General features: G+C 38.9%; 1 protein-coding gene across 1 annotated transcript in view; it reads right to left on the bottom strand.

Annotated features, from left to right (window-relative positions):
• Positions 1-2,793: 2,793 nt before the first annotated feature.
• OGFOD1 (2-oxoglutarate and iron dependent oxygenase domain containing 1) overlaps positions 2,794-13,216 on the bottom strand; it is a 30,161-nt gene continuing 19,738 nt past the window's right edge. Inside the window, exons 5-14 of the mRNA XM_077132493.1 lie at positions 13,013-13,129; positions 12,311-12,402; positions 11,978-12,106; positions 11,588-11,701; positions 10,167-10,246; positions 9,573-9,892; positions 6,496-6,618; positions 5,446-5,504; positions 3,484-4,172; positions 2,794-3,267 (exon numbers count right to left, since the gene is read on the bottom strand). Of these exons, the coding sequence (XP_076988608.1) occupies positions 4,011-4,172; positions 5,446-5,504; positions 6,496-6,618; positions 9,573-9,892; positions 10,167-10,246; positions 11,588-11,701; positions 11,978-12,106; positions 12,311-12,402; positions 13,013-13,129 (1,196 nt within the window). The 3' untranslated portion in view covers positions 2,794-3,267; positions 3,484-4,010. The remainder of the gene's footprint in view (positions 3,268-3,483; positions 4,173-5,445; positions 5,505-6,495; positions 6,619-9,572; positions 9,893-10,166; positions 10,247-11,587; positions 11,702-11,977; positions 12,107-12,310; positions 12,403-13,012; positions 13,130-13,216) is intronic.

Below are 13,216 nucleotides of genomic sequence, written 5' to 3'. Positions count from 1 at the left end.
TACATGAGGAAGTGGCCCAAATGCCCATGGCCCCCACTCCTGCCACATTACCTTCTCTTTCCCAGCCCTGAGCTATGGCCTCTTAGGGAGTTTCTTACATTCGGTTGACTGAGGAAGAGAAAACTCGGGCCTGGTGTACGATGGTTCTGCACGATATGTAGGGACCACCTGGAAGTGGGCAGCTGCAGCACTGTAGTCCTTTTCAGGATGTCCCTGAAGGACAGTGGTGAGGGGGAATCCTCTTACTGGGAAATCCTTCGAGAAGTGCACCTACTTGTTCATTTTGCTTGAAGGAGAACTGTTAGGAGGTGTGTTTGTATACTGACTCTTGGGCTATTGCTGTTGGTTTGGCTGGATGGTCAGGTACTTGGAAGGAGCTTGATTGGAAGATTGGTGACTAAGAGGTCTGGGGAAGAAATGTGGATAGATCTGAGTGGGCAAAAAATATGAAGATATTCATGTTCCATGTGAATGCGCACCAGAAGGTGACTTCAGCAGAGGAAGGTTTTAATAACCAAGTAGATAAGATGATCTGATCTGTGGATACTAGTCAGCCTCTTCCCCAGTGGCTCCTGTCATTGCCCAGTGGGCTTATGAACAAAGTGGGCATGTTGGTAGGGATAGAGGTTATGCAAGGGCTCAGCAACATGGATTTCTACTCACCAAGGCTGACCTGGCTGTAGCCACTGCTGAGGGTCCCATCTGCCAGCAGCAGAGATCCACACTCAGCCTCCAATATGGTATCATTCCCTGAGGTGACTGGCCTGCTACATGGTAGAAGTTTGATTACGTTAGACCACTTCTACCATGGAAGGGGCAGTGATTTGTTCTAACTGGAATAGACACATACTCTGGACGCACACTTTCCTGCATGCAATGCTTCCACCAAAACTGCCATCCATGGACTTAGAGAATGCCTTATCCACTGCCATAGTATTCCACAGAGCATTGCTTCTGATCAAGGAACCCACTTCACAGCAAGTGAGGTGCGGTAAATGGGCACACAGTCATGGAATTCTCTAGTCTTACCATATTCCCCATCATTCTGAAGCAACTGGATTGATAGAATGGTGTAATGGCCTTTTACAAACCTAGTTACTGTGCCAGCTAGGTGGCAATACCTTGCAAGGCTGGGGCAGTATTCTCCAGGAGGCTGTGTAAGCTCTGAATTGCATCCACTCTATGGTGCTGTTTCTTCTATAGCCAGGATTCATGGGTCCAGGAGTCAAGGGGTGGAAATGGGAGTGGCACTACACTCTATCACCCCTAGTGGTCCACTAGAAAATTTTTGCTTCCTGTCCCTGCAACCTTGAGCTGTGCTAGTCTATAGGTTTTAGTTCTAGAAGGAGGAGTGCTCCTACCAGGAAACCAACAGTGATGCTATTGAACTGGAAGCTAAGAGTGCCACCTGGCAATTTTGGGTTATTCATGTCCCTGGATTAATAGGCCAAGAAGGGGATTACTGTACTGGCTGGGGTGATTGATCCTGACTAAAGCGGAAATAGGAATGCAACTACACAGGAGGTAAAGAAGAGTTTTCCTGGAATAGTGGAGATCCCCTAGGGTGTCTCAGTACTATCATGCCCTCTGATTAAAGTTAATGGAAAACTGCAACAACCTAATCCAGGCAGGACTACCAAAGGCTCAGAAACTTCAGGAATGAAGGTTTGGGTCACCCCACAAGCAAAGAACCACAGCCAGCTGAGGTGATTGCTGAAGATAAAGGGAATATGGGATGAGTAGTAGAAGAAGGAAGTGATAAATATGAACTACGACCACGGGACCAATTACAGAAATGAGAACTGTAATGGTATATTTATTCCTTGCTTTGTAATGAGTATGTTTGTATTTGTATATAAAGCAAATGTATCTTTGTTTTCCTATCTTACCCCCTTTATCATATGACATAAGTTGTATTATTCATGTTATAGAATTTAAGTTAGAGGGTGTCAAGTTTAAGAATGAATATAACCGAAGGACTTGTTTCCTATTCTGAAGATTTTAGTGTATTTCTGGTTATATGGAGGATAATTGTTAGGAAAAAAAAAGTGTCTGTAATTGTCTTCTATTAAAAGATTAACTGTGGTTTATGGTGATGTATATAATTGTCAAGTTGACAAGGGGTGAACTGTGATGGTTAGGTTCATGTGTCAGCTTGGCTAGGTGATGGTGCCTCATTGTCTGGTCAAGCAAGCACTGGCCTATCTGTTGCTGTGAGGACATTTCATGGACTTAAATCATGAGCACACTGGTGCATCCATGGCAGATTACATCCGCAGTCAGCTAAGGGGAGTCTCTTCTGCAGTGAGTGATGCTTAATCTAATCAACTGAAGGGTTTTAAAGAGAGTTCAGAGAGAATCTCTCTCTCTCTTCACTTTAGCCAGTCAGCCTTTCCTGGAGAGTTTGTTGAGGACCTTCACCAGAGCTGCCAGCTCACAGCCTTTCCTATAGATTTTGGACCCTTGTGTCCCCATGGTTGTGTGGGACACTTTTATAAATCTCTTATTTACAGATATCTCTTGTTGGTTCTATTTCTCTAGAGAACCCTAATGACACTCATTTTTAAAAAATAAATGTTTATTTTATAATGTAATATTGAATACTAGTACATGTGTAAAATTTATAAATAAAGAGCCATATATTGTTGTATATGTTAAAATGTTCTTTTCTAAATGGGTATATGATCAGAAAAATATTTGAAACCATCAACCTAAAAGACAAAATGAAAATCATTTTCTTTGTTTCAGTGCAAACTTCAGAAAAGAATTAATACCCCAAATTTTAGAAAAATGAGAAGGCTGGTAAGAAGTTTAAATGCCCAATTTTTTTTATTAATCAAAAAAGAAACTGAAACCCACCAAAGTGGATAGAAATAAATGTAGAAAGACAAAGGAAGCAGGGAGATGGTCTTGGATTGGAATGAAAACAGCTTCTTTCAACTAAAGATAGAATAACACCTAATACTCACACGTGCAAACCCGCACAAAATAGTTATTATTATTCTGTAACCCCTAAGGACACTTCAGGAAAAAAGATGTAACAAAATGGACAGCCTATTGGTATTTTGATAGGTCTTTTTAGCATTAAAAGAAACAAAAAGATGATGTCACACAAAAAAGTTAACTGGTTTTACAGCTGACTCTAAAATATTCAGGAAAATGAAAGCCAGTAGAAGGGCTTAAATCATTCAGTAACACAAAAGCCAGAACACTTCAAGACGGAAATGCAGTCAGCACCTGTACACAACTACACATGGCATAAGCAGCCTCTTTTTTTTTTTTTTTTTTTTTTTTTTTTTTTTTTAAAGGAAAGACAGAGAGAAGGAAGGAAGGAAGGAAGAAAGGGAAACATCTTTAAACATTTTCTTGTATTCTGTTTCTCCGTATTTGTTACATGGGCTGGGGCCGGGAATCGAACCGAGGTCCTCCGGCATAGCAGGCAAGCACCCTGCCCGCTGAGCCACCGCGGCCCGCCCAAGCAGCCTCTTTTTACCAACCAGAAATCTCCTGGGGTAATATGGTTTTAGGCCAGACCTTTTCCAAGGGAATAATAGTACACATCATCGAAGTCCGCACTATCCTGTGGGAGTCACAGTGGAACAAAGCCATAGGCAGTGGGAGGAAGTATAGTGATTCAAATCACGTCGGATCTCTTAAGGCTGAGCATGAAGAGTATATAAAGCTCTAGTTCATAAACTGGTGTGCTTGGGAAGGACAGAATGTGCAATCATTTATGAGTATAAAAATTAACTATAGAAGCCAATGTAAAAACGAACTGAAAGTTTAAAACAGGTTTTTGTTTCTTTTTTTAATCAAGAGATAAGTACCTAGTTCCAACAAGGTCTAAATTGAGGACAATCATCATGAGTCCCATTATAGAACAACCAAAACGCAGTTTTTCGAACACTGTCAGACCACTAGACCACCATCTAGCATTCCTTTACTCCAGGCCTGTCTCTTCCAGAATTCCTGATGAAGGGTCATTTATTTGTTCAGCTTTGCTCAGTCTGTTATTCAAAATAGACGAATGAAAAGTCCCAGAAACCTGTTCTGTGTGGGAAGGTTTTCTTTTGTTCTAAGCTTCGGTGGTTAATATGCTTGACAAATTTCAGTGTTTCTCTATCTCTGTAGACCAATGCCAATGAATTGTTTTCTGGATTCACTGTTAGCAGCTGAAATAGGCAAATACAATGACACATCAGAACATAGCGCTTACTTTACAGTGTTTTCTTCAGTGATTCATCACTAAACAGATGGTTTCCATATCAAGTACTTAGACAAAGGCTAGGGAATCCTTTGAAAAATCCTTTACTAAGGGAAGAGCTTTTGCTCTGGCTGTTAAACATTTCCAACAAGCCCCATTCCAGCACAGAGCCAGAAATGGTTTACCGAATGCATTTATTTCTTACTACAATGAGAGATTCATAGGAATTACCATGTGCCTCTTAATTTACTGGGAATTTTTCAGTAGGACCTGATAAGGTGGAAAAAATACTTACGGATTATCTTTAGCCTCTTTATTTCTTGCTGAGAATTTTCTGCTAGAAATAAAAGTCACTGCCAGGCAGACCAATGTGTATTTATGAGCTAAAGACATTGGCAAATGGTCATAAAAATTGGGTCTCTGAAGAATGAAAGCTTCCTCAGAAAGCTTTCATTCTTTTGTTGCTCAGATGTGGCTTTTCCCTCTCTAAGCCTAACTCTGCAAGTAAAATCATTCCTGCACCCCGTACATGGGATATGACATCCAGGGGTGATCTCTCTGGCAATGTGGGATGTGACTTTCAGGTATGAGCCTGGCCCTGGTACCATGGGATTGAAAATGCCTTCCTGACCAAAAGGGGTAAAAGAATTGTAACAAATGAGATATCAGTGACTGAGAAAGTTCAAATAGAGTCGAGAGGTTACTCTGGAGTCCACTCTTATACAAGCTTCATCTAGATATTGTTATTTATCATGGTTTGCCAACCCCCAACCCAAACCATTCCTGCCAAACTTAAAGAATACCTAGGGCTGTAATGAGATTCTATGAAAGTTTCCATGCACTATGATTACTTTCCAGAAACCTACAACCTCCAGGCCAGCAAAGTCCTGAAACCCAGGGAGTCCAGCCTTTCCAGAAAATCAATAGTTCCATCCCCCTAGCCCATATTATCAACAGCTCCTTCTAACATGAAAAAGTTAGAATGGGCATAGCCCAAATCAGATAAGATTTAACAAATGAGTACGTCTGCTGAATCATTAAGTTGATATTTCTTTTAGTCTCCAGTGTCTTGGAGTAGCTAGAAGGAAAAACCTAAATTCGTGGAACTGTAACCCATATCAAACTCTGAAATCTGTTCTATAACTAATTGTTGCAGTGTGCTTTTTTGTCTATATGTTATTTTTCACAATAATGGTAATAAAAGAACTAAAAAGTGTAGTTGACTATCGGAAGCAACTTACCTCTTCATCTTCACCTTTGGCAATGTAGGAAGTAAAGCCACCATATTCTGGCTCCCAACCTTACAAGGGGAAGACAAAATCTTACATCATCTTTTAAAATCACCAATCCCATGCTGCTTAAAATTGAGGGATCTGTGAGTTTAGTAGTAACCAACTTTATAATTTAGGAGGCTGAATTTGCCATCCAGCTTATCAGGTTATCCCTCAATTTTTTGAGATAGCTGAACTAGAATTTGGGTATATGTCAATCAACATTGTATAAGAATCGAAATTAAGAGAATTAAATGTAAAATATACCCAGATGGACAGTCATGTAAAAACTGTAGAACTGGAGGTTACTTGAGTATTATGCTAATAGTCCATCTTCCCATACCTAGCCACAGATACAAATCCTACTGAGTTGGAAAACTGAAATGCAATGACTTCAAAATCCTTTCCAACTTTGAAGTTCTGTGAGTGCTGGTTAGAAACTGTTATGTACCCTAGAAAAGCCATGTTCTTTTAATCTATATCATGGGGACAGACCTGTTGTAGGGTAGGACCTTTTGATTAGGTTGTTTCCATGGAGATGTGACCCTGCCCATTCAAGATGGGTCTTAATCTGCTTACTAGAGTCCTTTAAGAGAGGGACACATTGGAGAGAACATAGATGTTTGGAGACGCAGAAGAGAATGCCCTAGGAGATGCCAGAAACCTAAGAGAGCCATTTGAAATCAAGCTAAGAGAGAAGGATAGCAAGACATAGCCATCTGCCTTCCCATGTGACAGAGAAACCTCACATGCCATCGGCCTTTCTTCAGAGTGAAGGTATCTTTATGTTGGTGCCTTAATTTAGATATTTTCATGGCCTTAGAATTGTAACTTATAACTTAATAAATCCCCTTTATAAAAAGCCAGTCCATTTCTGGTATACTGCATTCCGGCAGCTTTACCAAACCAAAACACTGGGCAAGGCAGATTATTTCTGAACTGATTCAGATGGAGTAGGTCACTCAGGAGAGACTGTCCCTCTTAAGAAAACAACACACTGATTTCCTTCCTCCCACTTACCTTCACAGCCACAATAGAGAAGCAAGTCCAGGGCAAATTCAGTCTTGCTGTTGTCATGGACTAGAGTGTAGTGACCAGTCTTCCAGTGCCTCAGTTCTCCCTGGCATGTGGGAACACCTGATTCTAAGAAAAAACAGGAAAAAAGAAAAATGAGCTGAGGGAAAAAAATAACCTTGATACCACTGCTGGTTGCAAAGGAGATGATAATTAGGAATAATCTAACACAAAGGGAAACCATTCCCTGAAACTTTAGCTGAGTTGCTATATCAATCCAGCCTTGTAAATGACTGTCAGAAATTACTAGGTTTGACTATTTGGGAGACAAAAGTTGAATATCTATCTATTTCTTTACATGGGAATATAATTCAGATGGAGTAGAGATTTAACTGCTAAAAAAAAAAAAAATTAAAGCCTCAATATAATTTTATTTAATCTTGGTGTGGGGAAGAGATTTCCCACCCAAAGCAGAAACTATGAAAAGCAAAGATAGCTTTGCTTACTGAAACATTTTATAAAATTTCAAACATACTGAACAAAATTAGAAAGCAAACTATTACAGCATGTAGACAGAGGACTAATACTGATTTTTTACAATCCTTTAAGAAAGTAACACATATCACAAAAGAAAAAGTAGGCCGAGGTCATGACAGGCAATTCATGAAAGAAAATCACATAACCTATTAATACAAGGGAAAAAATGTATAGCTATACATTATTAATCAAAGAATGGTAAAATACCATTCTTTGGAAATGAAATTGGAAATGAAAATGCAATTAGTTTGTTGAGGAAGTAGGAAAATATCATGTACAATACAAATGGGAGCGCAACCTGATACAATTACCTTAAAATTTTGTGCAGTCTTTGTATAACATTTGCATTTCTAAGAAGCTCTTCTAAAGAAATAATGGGTGTATTATTGTTGCTTATGATAGTGAAGAATTATAAACAATCTTAATGCCCAACTTGGGATTAACTGGTTAAAGTCATTTAATGAAAGATTTTGTAGTCATTAAAAATTATAATGTAGATTGGTGGTTTTCAAAACTTTCAGCTGTGGAATCATTTTTTAAATGAAAGTTTCCAGAAATGTACTGCTGGAAAGCTGCTTCGGTTGGGGGACATATGGCCTTCCTAATCAGTGGGGTTGTACAGATGTGTTACAATGCTGTAAGGCCATAAAATGACAAAAAAGATGTTCATGAGATATTAAATAGAACAAAGATGGTTTAGAGAACAGTCTATATGGTATAACCCTATTAAAAATATATGTGTATCTATATATACACACACTTCCATTTAAGTATATACATGAATATATACTTAAATATACATAAATAACAAAAAAGTATATACATAAATACATACATAGCAAAAAAGACTGGAAGGCTGTGTTCCCAAATGTTAAAATTGCCACCTGCAGGTGATTATTATTTTCCTTTTACTTGTTTCCCAAACATTCTAAAAATGGTATGTTATTTTTATAATACCAAAATATTAATATTATAAATATTATCAGTCCTATAATAGTTCTGGTTATTTCATTAAGTGTGCTCTAGTTACGCCAACATTTAACACAGCCATCATATGCCTAAGCAACTTTACAGCTTTTCTTCAATGTAGTAAACTTTGTCAACAGTAGGTTCACAAAGGTGAACTTTATTCACTTTTGTATTCTCCACTCTACTTGGCTCAGGCCTAGCATATATAGTGATGCTCGATAATAGACTAAGCATCTTTTTTTTTTTTACATGGGCAGGCACTGGGAATCGAACCTGGGTCCTCTGGCATGGCAGGCAAGCATCCTTGTCTGCTGAGCCACCATGGCCCGCCCAAAACAGAAGACAGAGCATGTTTTTTTTTTTTCACATGGGCAGGCACCAGAAATCGAACCCGGGTCCTTGGGCATGGCAGGCATGCACTCTTACCTGCTGAGCCACCGTGGCCTGCCTAAAGCATCATTTGGTTGCCAACATAGATTTTCTTTCATTTTGCAGGTTTCCATAAAAATGGAACCAAAAACAAATAGAAGGAGACAAATACAAAAGAAAAGACTCCTCGGTCTTACCCTCATTCCTTTTAGGCTCAAGGTATAGATACCAGGATCAATAATCAAGAAAAATCAATCTTTCAGAGAAAGGCTGTTCCTGTGTACTGAATAGTACAGAAGAAGCCACCAGTCTTGCTTTTCTAAAAACTGGTGACTGGCCAATCAACTTTAAGAAACCATACAATATGAGTTATATTGCTCGTGGCTGGCATCTCACACTGTTGATTTTGTTTCCACAGAAATCCATTGCTTGTCTCTCTTCTCCTAAATGCAGTCCTTTGCAAAAAATTGTAGCGTGGGAGCAGGGGATGATTGAGGAGAGGAATTGGGTCACATGTTCTAATTTGATTTAGTAGGTGCTAAAGCATCTTAAGCTGAATTTATAGCTGTTCTATTAACAGTGCTAAATTTTCCAAAGAAGTGTTATCTATGAAATTTCATATATTTTTTCTACTGTGTTTGTAAATGGTTAAACTTCCTCTGCTTGTAATAATTTTCTTCTATTTCTCCAAATCCAAGTACATTTCTCTTAAGCTGCTATTGGTCCTTGGCAGAAATGAGCTGCTAACTTTCCTCTTCTCTATGTTTCTTACGTTTTAGAGTAACTTTTGGCAATTACAGCCATATTTCTCCCCACCTTTTGTACTATTCTTAGCCTAATAAAATGTTCAGCTGTTCCTCCTGTAGGTTCTTTTTGTCATTCAGATCTAAGCTTAAATGACATCTCCTCAGAAAGGCTTTTCTAGATCACCTCTTCACCCAGGAGCCACTAGTCATTCCTTATCACACAACCCTATTAAAATGTTCTGTACAGCACTTATCATTATTTGATATTTTCTTGTTGTTTGTGCATATGTTTAATCACTGTCCTCTCCTACTAGAATATAAGCTCCAGAGTGACCTTGTTTGTTTTGCTTTCCAGTTATTGGAAAAGAGACAAAGTAGGTAATCAGGAATTATTTACTGAGTGAATAAATGATTGAATGTTGAATGCTTAATGGTAAATAAATATAAATCATAAGAACTTACCATCCTCTGCTTCATTTCCCTCTGGGTCTGAACCTGTCTGTGTCTGTACATTACTCTCTTGGCTGCTGTTGCCAGTGGTTGCCAGATTATTCTCTGGCTCAGAGAAGTCATGGCTAGTTCCTTCTTCAGTGCTATCTGCAGCAGAAGCTGCTTCTCCCTCTTTTCTGTCCTCAATCTCATCTTCTTCTGAAGGGGCCAAGAAGTGAAGCTTCAGGCCTGTGAAGTTGGAGAGCAGCAAGAACAGTGCCTCAGAGCGAAACAACTCCATGCAGTCCTTCAGTATGTCTTGAAGCTTATTCTCCTCAGCTTTCTCATAAAATCTGAAAAGGATCAATGTCAAAGTGTTCAGCTAAGCCACAGATGTAAAGTTTACTCAGGAAGTAAACACTGATCATTAGCTTTGTACCTCTCTACATCTTGGTGTAACTTACTAAAACACTAGTTGCTATGATAGTGAGATTTAGTTAGGGCCATTACTGGTTGTCCCTGGGAATGAAACACCATTAGGACAAATACATCCTATTATTAGAGATGAGCTCTGCTGACAAAGTAGATGCCGAATGCAGAAACAAATGTCTGGGATGTAGGTTTTACCTTTTATTAGGGGGACCTTGGCTATTCCATTCCACATCTCCTTTCTCCAAAGCCTCACAAACCTTTGTAAACTTCTCGGGCTAGAAAATGAGCAAATAAAGGAGGAATTAGCAAACCTCCTAGGATCTCACACTGGTCTTGTAGTATAGCAATTCTGCAGAACATTAGCCTGGCTGGTTCCTAAAAGGTCCAGTTGACTCTTACCTCTTTCACTCCCAGAATTCCCTACTCCTGATAACGGTGAAGCCAGGGGCAAGACATGAATCATTAACATCTTTTAGTCAAGAGACCTGAGTTCCAATTTGGGTTATTCCCTTATAGAGTTATATATCTTATGTGAAACTGCTAACCTTTCAAATTCCTGCATTTATAAAATGAGGATCATAATACAGACTCTTCAACTCTCAAGATGTTGTGAGGGGAAAAAAATTAAACTGCATTACAATCAATGAATGCCATTATAATGAAAATCTCTTATAACAATAAAGATTCTTTAGGTCCCAGCTTGTTCCCTCATTTAACCAGCATCCTAAATTTAAAAAGTCAAGTACAGTATAAGAACCTGGTTAATCTATTGGGTTATTCTCTACAGAGGCTTTAAATTTATTTGTTTAATGTAGTTTCCAAGTAGTGTTCTGAAAACATTAATTCTAACAGCTGGAAATATGTGAAAAAGGATGCTGTAGCATGGTTTAAGTAGGTTTATTTAATATAATGCTTCTCAACTTTAAAATGTTAATGTCAGCTAAAAATTTTCAAGAGGGAGATAGAGTATTTAGCATCTCTAAACTTTGTTTTCATTGAAGAACAGCTCTTGGGATTATAATTCAATGGGATGTGTGGCCAACTGTGAAGTACCATACCAGTAATACTTGATCTCATCTGACTTTTACAACAACTCTTTAAGACAGGCAAGGCAGGTATTACCTTAGCTTAACTGATGAAGAAATAAAAGCTCAAAGAGATTTAGTGATTTGTTCAGGTAGTAAAACCAGAGCCAGGACACGAATACAGGAATTCTGACCTCTGATCTAATCTTTCTACTATAACATGCTGCTTCATCATGCCAGTCATTCATTAATAGACACTGATCTATTCAAACTAATAATAAGCACCATATTCATAAAATGAATAGAAAGGCAACTAAACACAGCTTCCTCTCAGTATGGAAACCTGCATGTGTGTTTACCATTAAGAAATGGAGAAAAACTCAGGGACTCTAAAACCCACTAAGCATTCAAGTGTTACCCAAAGTGGAATGTCAACATTATTTCTCTTATTTTATTGGAAGATGAGGACTACATAAACATAACCAGGAACAAAGCAAAAACAAAACCCAAAACTTACTGATGCTTACTCACCTATCTCGGAAGCAGGATTACATGCCAAATAAGATAAATAGAACAGATATGCTGGCTTACCTTAAGAAACTCTTTTAAGAGAATTTCAGATCTCTCTTCAAACTCTTCTTGAATTTGAATTTGGTAATCCATGCCCAGATAAGTAGGGTTGATCCAATCATACAAAATTCCATGCTTATAAAGTATCAGAGGCAAGACATGAGTTAGTAATTCCTATAGCTTTGATTCTTACATCATTTTGTACTAGTAAAATACAAATAAATCCTAACGTTGTAAGTTTTTCCTGTTAAACATAAAATGTTTGAAAATGTCTGAGAAAGATACTTTCAAAAGTTTAAGAAAAGTGGAAAGGGCAAGCCTGAAGGCTAGTTTCATTAGCAGGAACAGCCACTTTTAAAATCAGAAAAAAAAAACGGTATGATAAAAATTCCAGAAGTAGAGTATCCTTACATCTTGTGGGATGTGAGGGCTCCGAGGTATGAGGGGTTCAAAGTAGTTGGGAGGCCTGGTCAAGGAAGGACCATGAAACCAGCCACTTACAGACAAACGTGATTTTTCTTCAGACAGGACTTCAGACACCTGAATGGACAAAATGAGTGGCACATCAACACAAGGAATAAGGACAGCAGCGATCATCAGCCAAGGCACATTAATTTTGGGATACTTCCTGGTAGGCATGAAAACAACCTAGTCAGATAAGTCCACGGGAAACTGTTACTTGCATGAGTGCCTTTAAAAAGCACAATCCTTATTATCTAGATACCTGTGGTTTACAGTCTTTACCTGGTGAAAGGATACTGGAGATACTTCAAAGAAAACCAGTGTGTTCCACGAAGGGACAAGAGACTTGACAATCTGCTTCGGTTGAAAGTGTTCTGCACCAGGAGAGAACACATCCATAAATGTGGTTCATTATCATTAGCCACTTCCAGGCTGCCTCATTTCAGTAGTGACAATTCTCACATTTCTGGAGGGTATCTATATGCCTGAAATACCACCCCCTTCCATCTGGTTCACTCACACCTATTAGTTCTGCTAGGTGACATCCATCTATTTTTGGATGAGGGTTGGGAGAAGTGCTGAAAACTTCCTAGAGTCAGTGTCTGATGTCAGACATTCAAAAAACAAAAACACACACACAACCCCCCCGCCCCGACCTGACTTTGTCAAATAGCCAGGCAAGTTTTACACAGCTTTACTTACATGCTCTCTATCCCTGTGTGCTCAGTATTCAGAAACAGGGTCTGACTATTTCTGATCTAAAATACAAACTAATTTCTCTCTGGAGTAATGATTATTTCAAGTATAGGTCACAAAGGTGGCTTTTAGGGCTGGCATGAATTCCTTTTGAGGTAGTCACATAGTGAATGGTTTGTTTCCATCTCTTTTGAGAAGTACAGATGTATATAATAATGGTGATGTGGAATCAACTCAGCTTTAATTCAGAAGTAGCTGCTGGTTTTGAAGAGCATGAACCTGTCTTACCATCAACGGTATAGAGATCCAGAGTGCCCCCCAGGCTCCTGTCCCAGGGAGGAACCAGGTAAAGGATGAAAGCAATCCTGCGCCCTTCTAGTTCATCGTCATGGCAGAGTAGGGCATCTGTAAGAGTTTAAAGCATCATTTAGATCCCTGTACAGACAGTGTGCAGCTGACATCAGACTATTTAATATCAGTACATCAGCCATT

Source organism: Tamandua tetradactyla, chromosome 16, assembly GCF_023851605.1.
Source record: "Tamandua tetradactyla isolate mTamTet1 chromosome 16, mTamTet1.pri, whole genome shotgun sequence".
Lineage (NCBI taxonomy): Eukaryota > Metazoa > Chordata > Mammalia > Pilosa > Myrmecophagidae > Tamandua > Tamandua tetradactyla.
This window is presented reverse-complemented; position numbering and strand designations above follow the sequence as displayed.